This window comes from Anopheles bellator, chromosome 1 (genome assembly GCF_943735745.2).
Source record: "Anopheles bellator chromosome 1, idAnoBellAS_SP24_06.2, whole genome shotgun sequence".
In the NCBI taxonomy this organism is placed as follows: Eukaryota; Metazoa; Arthropoda; class Insecta; order Diptera; family Culicidae; genus Anopheles; species Anopheles bellator.
Genome location: NC_071285.1, coordinates 43,076,692 through 43,093,008, shown reverse-complemented (window position 1 = coordinate 43,093,008; position 16,317 = coordinate 43,076,692). Strand labels below are relative to the sequence as shown.

At 48.5% G+C, this 16,317-nt stretch overlaps 3 protein-coding genes across 3 annotated transcripts; 1 reads left to right on the top strand and 2 right to left on the bottom strand.

Annotated features, from left to right (window-relative positions):
• Window positions 1-1,957: 1,957 nt before the first annotated feature.
• Window positions 1,958-6,098, bottom strand: LOC131205532 (cleavage and polyadenylation specificity factor subunit 6-like). Its single transcript, XM_058197665.1, has 6 exons — window positions 5,855-6,098; window positions 4,893-5,636; window positions 4,675-4,821; window positions 4,094-4,611; window positions 3,699-4,004; window positions 1,958-3,582 (listed from the first exon to the last, which is right to left on the bottom strand). Exons 1-6 carry the CDS (start codon window positions 5,918-5,920, stop codon window positions 3,417-3,419), a joined length of 1,947 nt encoding a protein of 648 aa, XP_058053648.1. The 5' UTR covers window positions 5,921-6,098; the 3' UTR covers window positions 1,958-3,416.
• Window positions 6,099-6,526: 428 nt separating this feature from the next.
• Window positions 6,527-9,733, bottom strand: LOC131205999 (small ribosomal subunit protein uS4). The gene is made up of 3 exons (XM_058198344.1): window positions 9,442-9,733; window positions 9,025-9,211; window positions 6,527-6,831 (listed from the first exon to the last, which is right to left on the bottom strand). The coding sequence occupies exons 1-3, from the start codon at window positions 9,662-9,664 to the stop codon at window positions 6,651-6,653; spliced, it is 591 nt and encodes a 196-aa protein (XP_058054327.1). The 5' UTR covers window positions 9,665-9,733; the 3' UTR covers window positions 6,527-6,650.
• Window positions 9,734-10,081: 348 nt separating this feature from the next.
• Window positions 10,082-12,220, top strand: LOC131216299 (transmembrane 7 superfamily member 3-like). Its single transcript, XM_058210752.1, has 3 exons — window positions 10,082-10,216; window positions 10,285-11,385; window positions 11,453-12,220. The coding sequence occupies exons 2-3, from the start codon at window positions 10,332-10,334 to the stop codon at window positions 12,013-12,015; spliced, it is 1,617 nt and encodes a 538-aa protein (XP_058066735.1). The 5' UTR covers window positions 10,082-10,216; window positions 10,285-10,331; the 3' UTR covers window positions 12,016-12,220.
• Window positions 12,221-16,317: the final 4,097 nt, after the last annotated feature.

The window sequence follows — 16,317 nt, the reverse complement described above, 5'->3', positions numbered from 1 at the left end:
CTTCTAAACTTCTACACTAAAAAAAAGAATGGGTAAAATTGTAATAAAAAACAAATGCTTTAACTACTACATCACAGCGTTAAGAACGGAGGGGGCTTACGATTTTTAGCCGAACATTTTGTTTGCTGTCGTCGCGTGACACTTCCTTTGTACCCAGAAAACATCAAATGCTGCCGTATTGCTTTTGGAGATTCTGTTCCTGGCATTTCAAAATTGGTAAGTGATTATTTTAGAGCACTTTGTCATCACTACGAAAAATCATTGAATGAGAGCCTCTGCCAAGGCGGATCGATAAAGCAATGCGCGCTTTACCGCAACAGAGCTTCTGCCTGCAGCTGCTAAGAAAGGCATCTAATGTGAGCAGTTATTGAGTTATTCGTAATAGAAGGTCATTTTACGATAAGACGTGCGAGCTTATTCTTTAAAACAGGTACATCCTAACGGAGCCCTTGTGGGGCAGGTTCTCGATAAGTGGCAGTCCGGCTAATTGCAAATCGATCGACACAAAGATCATCAATTCATTGATGGCTCTGGCCGTGCTGCTTCGTATCTAAAAGATTAACATACTTGAAATGGGGGGATGAACATACTTTTCGAGTTGTTCTGAGAGCTAGTTATTCATTTACTAGCTTTCTAAGCGGTAGTGTTCCGTGTTGAACATCTTCCTTTCCTCGTCAACGTTAATCGAAATATTGATTCATTGGCTTACCTTTTTCCCTTCATTAAGAATGCAATCGTCTCCCAACGTTTCGCATCCGCTCCCTGCGTATTGAAACTGTTTCGAATATTATCTATCATTACCACATTACACGGTCTCGCAGCAGTGTTCTAGAGTACATGTATCGCCTACAAATAATAATCCATTGTAAAACAGTAATACTTTTTGCTTCCCTTGTCTCGAGAAGATATTGTCTAACGGTAGTGAACAAAAAGTCTAACGAATTCTTTCTGGTGTAATCCGCATACATTGCAGCCGTTAAACTTACCGCATAACAAGAGTCAGCGTCAGGTTTGCGCACATTTTAACATTTTAAATGCACCCCGAACGACGGATGTAATTCCATTGCTAGTTTCCCCCTCTAAACCTCCTCTCGACAGTAGCAAAAATAGCCAGTTACCTTCATTACAAAACTTTAAAACTAAAGGTGCACTGAAAGAGCATAGCAACAGGGCAATCCTTTGCATCATCTATGTAGAGCCTTGCCAGCGGCAAATCGAAGTAGCCGCATTCATCAACCTTACAAATATTTCCCCCATTGGGTTAGTCCGTAGCAACCATTGTTCAGTCTTAGCGTTAGGTGGCCCGTCTTAGCGTTACAGATTCGCCCGTGAATTGACCCTTCATTGTCGCCATTTTCAAGTGTTTAATTACAATAGGGAATGTTATCGATTCCTTGAGTTACAAATGGAAGCATAAGAACTATTGACAGCAACGCGAACGAATGGTAGTAGTGTTGAACGCTTGTTACGGCCACCTAACATTCGTTTCAGGTACACATATAATGGCGTTCTTATGAATTACATAAATTTCCAGTAAACAGCCAGTCAATTATTGTGAAGTACTGCTTTTCCCTAAGCTACGTTAATATTCTTTTACAGATAGTAACTGTCTGCACCTTCCGTGGCGCGTTACCGATCGATTGATCGTGCCTCTTTTCATCCGACTTTAGGTGTCTCGAGTTAACTGATCGTTTTGTACAAAAGTGTTTAATCTACACCTCATAATATTGGGGGCTTTGTCAAGATGTAAATTTACACAAAAAGCATAAATGTAAGACCTCTCACTCTGGAGTAGTTGAGGTGGCTAACTGGAATCCAGGTACATGATTTTCATTAAACATCTCCTCTACACGCTCCAGGGGTTACAAAGAAATGATAAGTTAAGTCTAAAACGATAAAAAATACTTTTCACGCATCAAGAGCCACACACTACCCGAGGTGGTGTCTACTACCAGTCTACTTAAAGGTGTACAATTCATTTTCGCTCCGATACGATACTAACAAAATATAGACAGAATACACAACACGGTACACAAGATTTGAACATTTTTTTGTTTGTTTTTTCGTTTTTTTTCTCACTGATTACGTTTATAATTATTGATTTTTAAAAGAGGGTGTTTTGTTACATTCTTCTTTTCCGCCGCGAACTCGCCGACTGGACAGCAACAGCAGCAGCATCAGTAGAAGCGGCAGCCACCGAAGGTCCTCCTGCTGGTTGCCTGCTTGCCGCGAACAGGAACAACGAAGTGACCGCGCGGACAGGAGCCACCGCCACCACACATATTCACGAAAACACAGACACAGAGCGGATGAGGTCGCGTTGAGGTGGGCTGAGCACGGCAGGATTCACATATGCAGAACAACGGCAGGTTGGTGGTCACTGCTAAGGTGTGTTGTTCTGGTGCTGCTGCCTCGTACTGCTGCCAGGTTTCGTCACTTTGCGTTTCCCGGCTAAGACGAAGCCCCAAACGGGGCTGTGTCGACGGAACGGATCGGAGCGAAGAAATGCGATGTCACTTTGCGCTTGTGTGTCACAGGAGTGGGATTGCGGTTAACGGCGATAAGGCCGGTGGATTGCGAAGGGGACAGGTGTGGTTTTGTGTCTGTTGCAGGGGTCTCTCTCGCTTATAGGTTGTATGTTTGCTACTTTTCTATACATATACTCAAGTTTACCGTCGTGAATTCTACGGTAGAGTTCACTTTGTTACAATTTAAACTTTATATTTTGCTGTCCCGGGGCTCATACTCATTTTATAACCTTTTTGTAACACCAACACACGTTCTCTACTTGCGCTTATTACTTGCGTGTTGGCCGTGTTTGCGAGTAGCTCCAAATGGCAAGCGTGTATATTCAATGGGTGGAATACGTACTACAGCTTGCCGCTTCTATACTCTAACGGCTCTTCGTTCCGTCTTAAAGCTAAAGACAAACGAATCCAAAGTTAGGTGCAAACAATCATACACATTCGATTACGGTGGGACACCCCTATCGGTTCCTTCCATCGTGTTGTGGTACCAAACAAGGGGGACACCAGTCCGGATGGTTAATTTTGGTAATGCATGTAGAAACTATGTATGCGGTGTAAAGTAAACCGGGGTACTGTAAATAAATCCACCAACAGTCCAGAAACACACAAACACGACGTAGCGAACGAAACTCCATTTCGCCTTCGGTTCGATGATGAAATAAAATCGTTTCATCTTTAAATGATAGGAAAGCATCGAAAAGAGAAGAATATGTAAAGTAATAAAATACTCTCTTCTCCAAATAAAATACTCTCTTCTGGCCCATGATCCGGGCGCCGTGAGAAAGCGGAACGCGAAAGCTGTTTGTCGTAGGACCTCACGAACGATGTAGGGACGAAGGTTGAGAAGGTTAGGAGAGTTGAACGGAAATTGGAAGGAAGAAACACCTCTCAATGTCTGGAACGGTGTTCCTCGCGTCGCTCACGGTCACGATCGCGCTCCCGTTCACGGTCCGACGATCGGTACCGATCGTCATTGTAATAGCGCTTGGAGGAGCTGTCCGTCGCACTATCGGTAGCCGGTTCAGGCGTTTTTCTGGGGCGAGATCGGCGCGAGCTAGCGGCGAGGTGGAAGAAAGAGAAAAACACGTCAGCGACAATGGGTATGGGGCCCGGAAGCAGTACCTAGAGTTTGCAAGTGAACAACGTAACGACCAAGATACTTTCACTTACCCTTCTCGTTCGCGGTCACGGTCGCGGTCGCGGTCGCGTTCACGCTCACGATCGCGTGAACGCTCACGGTAACGGGATGTGGAGCGTTCGCGTCGTTGGCGACGGTGCGAACGTTCGCGCGACCGCGAACGCTCCCGGCGCGTGAAGCTCTTCGCTTCGATACCGTGCAGAGTGTCCTGCAGCGAAACGATCAATATTTTGCACCGCTCATCGTGCGCCACCTTGGACTGTTTGATCAGCGAGATTGCGGTGGCGAGTGTCTCCGTCGCACTGGAATACTCGCCGGCGGCCGCGTCGGAGACGGCTCTGCATTTTGAGGACAAAAGAGAGCAACATGAGCAACCAAAGCGACGCAGGGGAACACGAAAAGTAACCGCTCTTGCACACGGTCTTACCTAGCGATCGCGGAACTGCTGACGGTCCGATTGCGGGTCATAATCTCTTCAAACTCAGCCTCACTCAGCTGCGGTGTGATGGGATGCTCGGGAAAGCCAGGTCCAGGCGGCCCGGGTGGTTTGCCTCCTTGCACGGGCCACGGATTACCGCGCGGCGGTCCCCCACTGCCTTGTGGGTTAAAGTGGGCCGGCGGTCCCCCGCTTTGCGGTCCTTGTGGCCCTTGCGGACCACCATGCGGTGGCCCTACCGGTCCGGGACCACCGTTAGGATGGTTAGGCGGACCTCCGCCCTGGTTGAAGAATGCCGGATTTACGTGCGGAGCCGGTCCCTGTGGACCGGGAGGCCCACCCATCGAACCGGGGTGGGGACCACGCGGTCCGTGCGGACCACCCTGCATATGTGGTCCGCCCTGTCCAGGACCTCCAGGATGGCCACCGGGCGGGTAGCCACCGTGCATGGGTGCCCGATTCCATTCGGGGCGCAGTCCACGTGGTATCCCATTCGGAGGTCCTTGGAACTGGAATGGACCAAACAAAATGAGCAACAAATGAAAAAACACGACAGAATATCTTCAACTTGCCATCTGTGGTCTGTGCTGCATGGGACCCGGACCTCCAGGACCGCCCGGTCTTGGGCCGTTCATGCGGGGAGGTCCGTTCCACTGGTTTTGATTCTGGAACCTAGGCGGTTGCTGTGGTGGTCCATTTCCTTGATGCATCGGCGGTCCCTGGAATGCAAACTGGAGCTCGTTAAATGGGACCGCAAGAGCAAATGGGCCTTTGGAGGCTTGCAATTCACCTGTGGTCTTGGTGGACCTCCTGGACCGTGGTGACCCTGCATGTGCATTGGTCCGCCCATATGTGGGTGTGGTGGACGCATTCCGGGCGGCATGTTGGGATTCATCATGCGTGGCTGCGGGCCTCCATGCCCACCGGGGCCGCCCGGCCCACCACCCGGTGGTCCTCCTGGACCACCCATCGGACCACCGGGCCCTGATGGTGGAGCCCCTCCGCCTCCCCCACCCATTGGCATTCCCGGGCCTGGTGGCCGGGGTCCATTCGACTGCCCCGGAGCGGGCGGCGTAGGTCGCGTTTTTTGCTGACTTTCGAACTGATTCAATGCCTGCTTGGTTGGCAGAGTCACCACCGGATTTTGACCGTGCAGCTCCTTCTTCGGCAGCCGTTCCATCACTAGCCGCATGCTGATCTCGGACCCGAGCGAAATCACGCAGAAACCCTTTGACTGGCCATTGGCGCGATTTTCGAAAAACTTCACCTCATGAAAATCGTTCACCCCGACGTCTGCCACCGAATCGGCGATATCCTGATCGGTGGTCCACCAGGGCAAATTGCCGACGTACAGTTGGTGGCGGCGCGGGATGTGGCTGAGCGACCAGGCCCCGGGATGGTGGTGATACGAGCCGTTCGTATCAACGCCCTCGACCCGCTCGATCGATGGCCTATTGCCACCGGCACTGCTGCGGTCGCCGGATGGCGCAATCACATCATCGTACAGGTCACCACTTTCGCCACCGTAATCATCCTGCAAAGATTGGCCGCAAACACACATTCATGACAAATCGACACCGTAAAGTTCGGTCATTTTCCATTTTCCCAATCCCTCCGCACGCGCATACACACATAAACGTGAGCACACAAAATTTCACGGCACATACGCCTGCACGCTTCCACGCACATCCGGCAAGGAACGAAATTTCGGTGGAAAACCGTGGCGAACGTCGATTGATTTTCGAAACTTACGTTGTTTTGTGAGTAATCCTGATCCAGGTCGTCGGCATACAGATCGATTTCAACGCCATCGGCCATCTTTCTCCCTTCCCGTCAAGTGAACGCGAAAGCGAACACTACGGCAACCTCACAACTCAATTCACACGGTCCGTTTCACGGGTACACCCGTTTTCCTGTGCGATCCTTTGGCACGATTCACTCACTTCTAGCACACCACCCACATTACTTGCACGGCGAAGTAAACGGCGGTGTGATTGGTCGCCAAAAACACTGACAACGCCGTGAAAATTAGTGATTTTACGCTCGCTTCTCGCTTTCCACAACGTACCGATTGGATGCAAAAATGCCGCTCGGCTACGTTCGAGCTGTCAAAAATCTGTGCTTGGCTTGTCACAACCGTGTCGAACCGGTTCAAGTCAAGGTGTATATAGAGGCGGTTTAACAAATAAATTTTAGTTAAAACAAAAACTTAAGAACACTGAACGAACGGTCACATTAATGTAACTACAGTGAATAACAATTACACTGTGACGAGTAAAACAGAGCAGGCCGTATGTTATCTTATAAATGGGTGAACTATAATTTGCCTTTAAACAGCATCATTGAAAACTCATTGCAACACTTCAGTACCTTTAAATTACATTCAACTCAGTACAATATAAAGTTTCAACAAACGAGTCGGGTTTCATAAGTGGTTTCTTGTTTTTATTATTATGTTGGCATCTTTTCAAGCAAAACATTTCGCGGAGAATATCCCAGTGTCTCCACGAATGGCAGAGAGCGAGTGTTTTGCCCGGCGCAAGATAGTTTAATCTTCTTCCTCTTCTTCAGCACCACCGCCGCCGCCACCCTGTCCCTTCTTCATGTTCTTCCTCTTGACGCGACCCGGACGGCCAGCTCCGAACGGAGACTTCAGCGAGAAGTCAATGTGCTTCTGCGAATCCAGGCGTACGATGAACGAGGGAATGTTCACAACCTGCTTGCGGACTCTGCAGAAATAAAAGATTGAGGTAAAGAAATTATAGACAAGTGTAATGAAATGTTGAAGAAATCATGACTTTCTAACAATCAACGTATCGGGGTAACGGTCTAAAGGAGAATGACGATCGCGATGATATGATCATGTAACTTAATCATTTGAATCTTGATAATCTTGATTGTGTTCCACGATCGTGTTTCAAAAAGCTAAACTACCTTACATCCGACTAAAGATAAGCGATAACGATTCTCAGCACTATAAGCTATCTATGGCCATTCTCGAGTTCTTTAGCGGCTTTTCTTCAAATGAATGTGTCACAGTTTTTCGGCCCTCTTCCTCCATTGGTTAAAGAAGGTAAGGTTCCTAATGCGATATTTTCTATTCCCCAAGATAATTTATCGAGCAGTTACCACATTGCTCATTCTGGCACCCGGTATCCGTCTGGAGTATGTCGGATCGGGTGTGGCCATGGGGTTAAGGATGATATAATACTCGAGAATGTACTATTGTAAGTATCTCTTGTTAGTTTACGCACGTCAAAGCTTGGACTTTGTGTATTGGGTCCTATCGTAGCGAAAAATATATTAGTATTGTCCTTAATTTTTGTATTCCTTATTGTTGCTTTACGCTTTCGTCTTTATCTCTTTCAAACATAATTTGATTTTACGATCATTTTCTTCTGATTTCAGAAATGTTCCACAGTATTTCGGCCCTCTTCCTCCATTGGTTAAAGAAGGTAAGGTTCCTAATGCGATTTTATATTCCCCAAGATAATTTATCGAGCAGTTACCACATTGCTCATTCTGGCACCTGGAATCCAACTGGTGTATGTCGGGCCAGGTGTGGCCATGGGGTTAAGGATGATATAATACTCGAGAATGTACTATTTTAAGTATCTCTTGTTAGTTTACGCACGTCAAAGCTTGGACTTTGTGTACTGGGTCCTATCATAGTGAAAAATATATTAGTATTGTCCTTAATTTTTGTATTCCTTATTGTTGCTTAACGCTTTCGTCCTTATCTCTTTCAAACATAATTTGATTTTACGATCATTTTCTTCTGATTTCAGAAATGTTCCACAGTTTTTCGGCCCTCGTCCTCCATCGGTTAAAGAAGGTAAGGTTCCTAATGCGATATTTTTTATTCCCCAAGATAATTTATCGAGCAGTTACCACATTGCTCATTCTGGCACCTGGAATCCAACTGGTGTATGTCGGGCCAGGTGTGGCCAAGGGGTAATGATTGTATAGATTAATTCTCTGAATAAACATCTATCGCTATAGTCTGATTCATTTTTAAATAATAATAAACAACTTCATTGTAATTCGTATTTTCCTACTTAGTCCGAGTTGTTAGTCACTTAGACCCCTACAAAAGCATATGAAGAGAGTTCTGTTGGGCTGGCTCGGCTATGGAACACAATAATTAAATTAGCAACTACCATTATCGTCAATTCGTTACCAAGCTGCTTTTCGCGACGAATTTTGGAATGTTTCATAGTTTTTGCAATTGTTTCACAGTTTTTCGGCCCTCTTCCTCCATCGGTTAAAGGAGGTAAGGTTCCTAATGCGATATTTTCTATTCCCCAAGATAATTTATCGAGCAGTTACCACATTGCTCATTCTGGCACCCGGAATCCAACTGGTATATGTCGGATCGGGTGTGGCCATGGGGTTAGTGATTGCAAATTGGAAGAAAAGAAAGCTTGCTTCTACGAATCGACGATGATATAAACAAATTCTACACTGATCATTCTCACGTCATCAAATTATGGTCATTTAGCGCATATCCGTTACCTCATCCATTCGAAACGAGCGATGTGCATCAGAATTCGACGTCCGTTAGCTGCTGGCTGAGCTTCAGGTAGAAGATTGTACGTCGTTCGGAGGCGGACGAACGTTCGATTCGTTCAACATTTCCTTCGTGCTAAAGCTCTTCGCTGCTGCACGATAAGAACACACGTCTTAACGGAGCTGTTTCAGTTTGTGTGAGGCGTTAGGTTACCGAAATTGCTTCCGATAACGCTAAGTGGCACTCACGATCATTTGCGGAGGCAAGCTGCCAGCGCAAAATCTCTCTAGAGAACTGATAGTCATACGGAGAAGAGTCGTCAGTACACGTTGGATGCACATGCGTTTCGTTGGGAAGCTGGAAAGGCAAATGAGGCGTGGGCCCACGAGGCAGCCTCAGATATCGTGCTTACCGGATGTGTCTCTGGCGGATCAGCACACGTGCATGATGGTACGATTTGGCCAGGCCCAGCTTGAAGACCTGGGTCTGCAGACGGCGCTCAAGGAAATCCTCGATCTTCAGACCGAGAACGTAATCGAGCTTCATGCGCGACTCATCCAGCACACCGATCCGTACCAAGCGGCGCAGCAGAGCGTTACCTGAAGGGAAAAACAGCATTTGCTATCAGTTCCAGTCTCACCGGACACTAGGATTACGAGGAATTAAGGATCATCCATTTGCAACGTGTTCAGCTACCGCACTTTGGACGGATTTGTTACTTTCAACAAAAAACTATTCTGCCAAGAAGTGTCAGAAATGGTAAAATTTTATTTCATCATCGGTATGTGATTCGGTTTTAGGGAGTTGACGGTGTGAGCCATCCTCTTACCTTGGAACAGACGCTTCTCGTCCTTCTCTTCCAGCGTGAGAAGCTCACGAGCGGCCTTGCGGATCTTGGCCAGCGTGTACTTCACACGCCACACCTCACGCTTGTTACGTAGGCCATACTGGCCAATAATTTTCAATTCCGCATCGAGACGCGGCTTCTCGAACGGACGGCGCGGAGTAACGTAAGTCTTGGAGAAGACCGAAGGAATACGGTGATTAACCATTTTTGCTCACCACAGCCCAACACGAACGTGTTGCCTCGTTGAACTTCAAGCACGGAAAGAGAACGAGCCACCGACCGGAAGCAGCTAGTGACGGCGTGGAGTTGCCACATTGACAGCACGGCTGTCACATCACGCTCATGACACATTTTATAGCTCGTTTTATAGTGAAATTTGTTCAATTTTCCATTTCACTGTGTTGTTTTAACCACCACGACACGATGCAGAATGATGATAAAGTTTTTTGTGTTGCTTAAAAAATCACGGTTTGTAGTTTACGTGCGAAAAAGGCGAATATATGGTAAATGTAAATGCTGTGAGGTAGCCAAATTTCGGTCAATATTATCTGACAGCATTCTAATGCAAACAAACCAATTTGACATTTCTCACTTTATTATTGCTATATTGCAATAATGAAGATCACAAATCTAAAGGTTTTGGTGATAATTTGTATTCCCTGTTTTTTACTATTAAGTCGTGTTGGTTGCAGCAATTCAACACTCGAACACAATGATGTTCAACTTAATGATGTCGAACATAATAACACCCAATTAGGTAAGTGGTGGTGGTCTGCATCAAACTATCAGTACACATTTGAAACATTGTTTCTTCGCAACACTTAGAAGCGGCCCTGGAATTCGTGGAGCTGCTGGTTCCGGTGAATCTCAAGATGAATGATATCAACGATTATCGCGAAATTTTGCTTCCCGCTTATTCGAACACCCGCATCCGTCTTACACATTATGCAGAAAACACGGACAAAAATGTTGGCTATGCACTGGTGCAGCTAAATGCCTACGAATATAATGTTACACTCAGCTACAACAGCACCCTCGTCGACGGTGGCCATCTGACGGGACAGAATCTTGGTTTGGTGCTTTACGGCGATGGAGATCTGTACGCATTCAACCTGAATCCAACGCAACCGGTATGGGTTTCGCTCGTGCTGATGATCTACAATGTTTCCGCGCCGGTGCCCGGTGGCTGTAACTTGGAGTTTCCCGTCGAAACGTCTCCGATTTTAAACATCACCGTTACGCCGGACATCATTGTCATCGACACGCCACCGGCTGCCGTAGCCCGCACCTTCCAGGACGCGAAGAATGCATGCGGCAAAGCGCGACTTCAGTACGAGTCGTACTACAACGTAATGGCGTCACATGACTTCACGCTAAGGTCCTACTTCAACGCCATACGATCGTTGATTAGCTACGCGAACGCCAAAACTAACGGGCATCAGAACACACTTAGCAGGCCGCTGGAAATAAATCGCCGCGAGTACGGACGTCAAACCGGGCGGGGCATGGTGTTCGTCACGGTCGTCATCGATCCGGTTCATCGTGGATTTTCACTCTACGTACCGACGTACTCTTACTCCTGCCAGCCGTTCATCGAGCTTCCCGAATGCTACGGCCACAGCATTCCGTGGCGCATGCTGGCCCTCATGATCACCTGCTTAGCCGCGCTCGAGATTGTCGTCGGGTGGCTGCCGGTCATTGTTAAGAGCCCCATCCTCATGGGGGCTCTGTTCGTGTTGTTGGGGATATTGGGCCTCCAACACGTGCCAATGCTTTTGCCATCAGCGACGCCCTTATTGATGGTTGCGTTTGTAGTGGGAGTAGCGGTTGGTTTGCTGCTGGCAATGTTTGCACCACAAGCATCACATATATTGTGTGCCTGCATATCTGGGTATCTCATCGTGCTCACGCAGATTGGTCTCATAAGTAAGTGTCCTAGTAATACGCTTAGGACTAGTCCAGCTTTAACCGTATTTCTTTCGTTTCTCAACAGACGGCAACTACTACACCATTCCGAACATCTCATGCTACATGCTGCTCGGAGGCTGCTTTATCGGTGTCTTGCTCAGCTTCACACTGAACATTGTGCTCATTAGCCGATCGGTAATCTTCGGTGCAATCTGCCTCTTCTACGGTATCAATGCGATGTTTAGCGGCCGACTCGACTATCCGTTACGGCACCCGTTTCACCGGCTGTATGTGCCAAATTACGAAACTGTTCACTACGATCCTCGCTTAGATGAGATTGATTGTGCGGCGTTGGCTGCGTTCATGATAATTTTGATCGTTTGTCTGTTTCTGCGATCGCGCTACCAACCGAATACGGTCCAGAGTGATTTTGATTTACCGTGTGGCGGAGCACACATGGCGGAGGACGACGATCGGGCACATTCGAGTGCGGTCATCGCGGCGGATGATACGACCGCTTATGAGCGGTTTGGCCATGAACAACCGATCATTACACGCTGGGCCAGTGGCGAAGATGATGTGTTTGAATCTCCCGCAAGCAACTCCCGCTTCTTCCGGCGTCTTATGCGACAGTCTGCCAGAAGATAATTTATGTCTCCGCAGTACTGGCCAATATATAAATAATATAGTGCAACGATGGACCCTACTTTATACATGTAGGGTCCATCGATGAGGTAACGTAACCCTCAAAGCCTGATTTGATCAGAGACTGATTGACTGAATGCCGCGATCTCTATTGAAAGTGCGGCGATTATTGGAAGTATTTCTTCGTTGTAGAGTGTACCTCAATGCATCCTGTCAGAAATCGATCTGATTACATAAAAGTTTTACATTTAAATTTAATTTCAAAGCAAATTTACATTGTAATAAACTCTACCGTTCGTACGAGAAGGCCTTGCGGAGCGATTGCGTATTTCAATTCACCGCCTTTTGGATTTTTGGCCGGTGCTGGTACTGAAACATTCATTAATTCGTTGCCCCGTACAACCATCGCTCGCCGCGATGAAGAGCATAAAACAAAAGAAATTCACGCCGCGGGACACCTTAATAAAATGGGTATTTAGGCAGTGATTGGCGGTGGGCACCAAAAGCAAACAGTGCCATTCCAGTACAACGTGAAGAATGCCACCGGACCGGAGCCGTTCGTCATCGTCCCCCTCAGACAGTATGGCGTTAAGGGAATTCCACCTTCCAGTCCTACAGTCCGCCAGTCCGCCGTTCGTCTCGCCGCGCCGTACGGAATCTACCATTAACTTGCAATTAATCACTTGCGCCAATCTGTTGCCGAGTCCGCGTCCACCGTGTCTCTCTCGAGTGTCAATCCACGTCGCGCTGGCGTTTGGCCGCTGGCGATAGAACCACGCCGGGGTGACCCAAGGTTCGGGCGCGAAGGTGCTTGTTGTTGCAGAAAAAGGGGGCGCTCTCTTTTCTGCGGATCATTCCGTGCACTCGGCGGAGGTCGGAGCGTTTAAAGCTCCGCGACCAGTTTAACCGAAGAGAGCACGCCGGTTGCGGCGGCGATGGGCTGACGGGATTCGCTTTCATTAATCTTGCGGGAATATTCGGTACAACTCAATTAATCATTGCCCCCGCGCGTCCCAGCGCCACGCGGGGGCCACGCGGGCGACCACCGTCGCCGGTGGTCGCGGGGCCCAATTTACAATGTAAATGTTCTGCTTGATGTGATTGTTTGTTCGCTTTTAATTGGATTTCGAGAAACATTGCCACGGTTTGTCCATTGCGCGGATCGATCTTTGCGATCTGCGCCCGGCACCGCGATGCGGCGGATGCGGATCGCTGCACATGCAAACGGCCGGACCGCAGCGGAACGAGCGAAGCATTCACAAAATAATGGCCGAGTTTATGGGAAAGTGGCACGTTGATTGAAGTTTTGTGGGTCCCGAATCGTCATAATTGAATCCGAGCGCGAACCGAAATGATGGCCTTTCGTTTTTGATTGCCCACGTGGCCATCATGGTTGGGGCCATTCACCAAACAAGTAGATGCTACAATTGTGGCAGATTGTGAAATTGATTTGTTCTACCACGAAAGTTGATATTTAAACATTAATAGCACAAATAATTGGTCAAAGCTTTCAGTGTCTCTCATTGAAATCTTTTCCACGCCAGAACAAGCTTTGCAAGGCGAAGATGGACCCCTGGGTGATGAAAAGAGACAATGAAAGGCTCGCCGCTCAATCACGGAGGCGGAGTTATGCTACGCAGCATAAAGTTTTACTATATGCTGCACAGCATAAAGCTTCCGATGGGCGTCGCGCTACATCTAACCCTTTGGTTTCGTGTAGCATCGCCCGGGTTACGTGACATAAGATTTCGGGGAAATTTCCCCGTTCCGAGAGCGAGAGAGAGTAAGATCCGGAGAGCGGATTGAATTTTTGATCCCCGGATCGCCGGCATTCCGATTCGGTTGGTACGCGAACGAGCGTCGGAGAAGTTGTTGAAGATGAACCGGTTAGAAGGACGATATGGAACCAACAGATGTTCGCGGCTTTCGTCATCCTGTCCCTTTTTTCGCTGCCGCGGTCCGCAGACATTCGCATAATGAACTCTATTATTAAGTTGATCCGTCTGGTGCGTCGCCGTGTGGCACGAAAAGGAAACAGGCGAGAAACGGCGGAATCGAAAGGAATCTTTCCGCGGGACACGATAGAACATGCCTTGCCGTGAACATGCGTGTCGCACCTTCTTGCGCCGCGGCCTGGAACGCTGCTGGACTTATTAGTCAGCGGCGCGGCTCGTCGTCGTTTGCGCGACACTTTTCGGCGATGTTTTCGATATAATTTATGCGCGATTAACGCACCATGATAATTGGCGATATGTTAGCTCGTTAATTAATTAAGACAGCCCCAACAAGTTACGCGCGGCCATCGCGCTTGCTGACGAAAGTCCGGAGTGACCCCAATCTACATGAAATATGGGATCGCTATAATGTTGACCACACAGCAGCTCATAGCTCATCAGTACTTTATTAGCCTCCATTCTTCTGCCTATGTAAATATTGTCCCTGTTTGATTGCTATTGATTTGTAACCTATGCGGCATGCGAATGGCCATTCGGATCGGAACCGAGTGCCGCTCGGGGCTAACAGCTCCATTGGCCCCGGCAGATTGATCTTTATTCGATTATTATTATTATTCGATCAGCCCGACTCGAGTGGGCCACCGCCGCCGCGTGGTAGCCATTCCACGGAGTCGCCAAGACTAATCGAGCGGTAAGCAGATTTGTCCGCTTATGACGGGGCATGTTTTATGCTAATCATCCGCGGCCATTCTTCAGCGTTCCGAACCGAACGCCTCCCTCGAACGGTAAGGCGATGTAATCTGATGGCGACCCGTGGCGGGCCGTTCACACTTTCGTAGGCACACACTGCTCGGATGGTATCGATTCGGATGCACATTCGTGGTCGCATCGATCCCGCGGGGCCCCGGGGCCCCGGGCCCCTTCGCCCTGGGACCAATAAAACACGGTCACTCGGGGTTTATCGTAATCCGGCACCGAGTGATCGTTAATAAAACGGATGCTGGGCTGACGCGGGGCTGACGCGGGCTGTTCCCAGCCAGCGAATGGTGATGGAATGTTCGATCTGTTTTTTATGGCAAAGAAACAAAACCAAAAAACGCCTTAAGTAGACCCTAAATTGGGGACCGTGGGATTTGTCACTCGCGCGGTTCACGTTCGTGGGCATCCTGAATTGTAGCTGAAGTGAACCCGATTTCTAGAAGTGGCCACAGGAGGTTATACCGATCCTTTAGACCCGGTGCGCGATAGCCGCGTCTATTCTTTCAATAATTGTATTGGACCTTCCCAAAAGAACTATTACCGTGGTGCGATTCGACACTCTCATTCGAAAAGAAACATTGATTGCACGGAATGGCCTTGGATTCAATGCACTTTCCGTAGTGCCACATCGACTCGACGGTGAACAAACCGTAATTAATAGGAACCCTCTGATTGGATTTAATTAGCTTCCCACGTGCCGCGTGCGCGTTGCGCGCTGTTTTCGGCTAGTGTTTCCGATTTTGGCTGCGTGTGCGTTGTTTTGGGCACCCCGGCCGCCATGGCGCTTAGACACTTCGCTTATGCTGCAATCGCCCCTCCGCTCGTCGATCGATCGTCGAGCGACTTTCCCTTTTTTCGCGCGATTTCCCAGCTTTTCTTGCGGCTAGCCTTTCCCTTGCGCCGTTGGCGGCGTTAGTCGGCTTAATTTTGCCTACCGGTGGCCCTAGCGCGGCCACGACACCACCGTCCGCTTCACCGATGGTAGTTTGTAATTAAAAGCATCACCGGCAGCGCCCAACGCGAGGCCCCCGGTGGATGGTTTTGGTGAAATTCAAATTTCTATTTGCCATCGGGGGGGCCATTTTCGCATGGAAATGGCGCCGGTATGTGAATGCGGTGCTTGTTGCGTTAGTAATTAGAAAGTGTTACTCCTCTTCGGGCCTCAGTTCGCAGCGCAGCGTTTGGCGTGCGTTCGGTGTAATTATCAACCAAGCGCCAGACACAATAGGGTTTCCGCGGGTGCACCATCCTTTTGGGTAGTTGTTTCCTGTGGGCGAACTGGAGGTTCGTCCGCAGTGTTTATGGTGATGCGCTGCCGCTGCCGGGAGGAAATATTTGGCGGGAAAATAAGGCACACCATCATCATCATCATCATCATCATCATCGGCATTGGCATCGGCTCGTTAGGCGCGCCGTTTAAAGGAAAATCGGAGAATGGCCGAGATAAACTGTAAAGCGCATAGAAAAACGCTTCCTCTATCCATCCGGCGAATTCCGTTCGCACGTATTTTTTCACTGCCAACGAAGGCGAAAGTGGTGCGTCTGTTCTGTTGTCCGTTCCAAGCGCTTCGAATTAACAGTAACACTGATA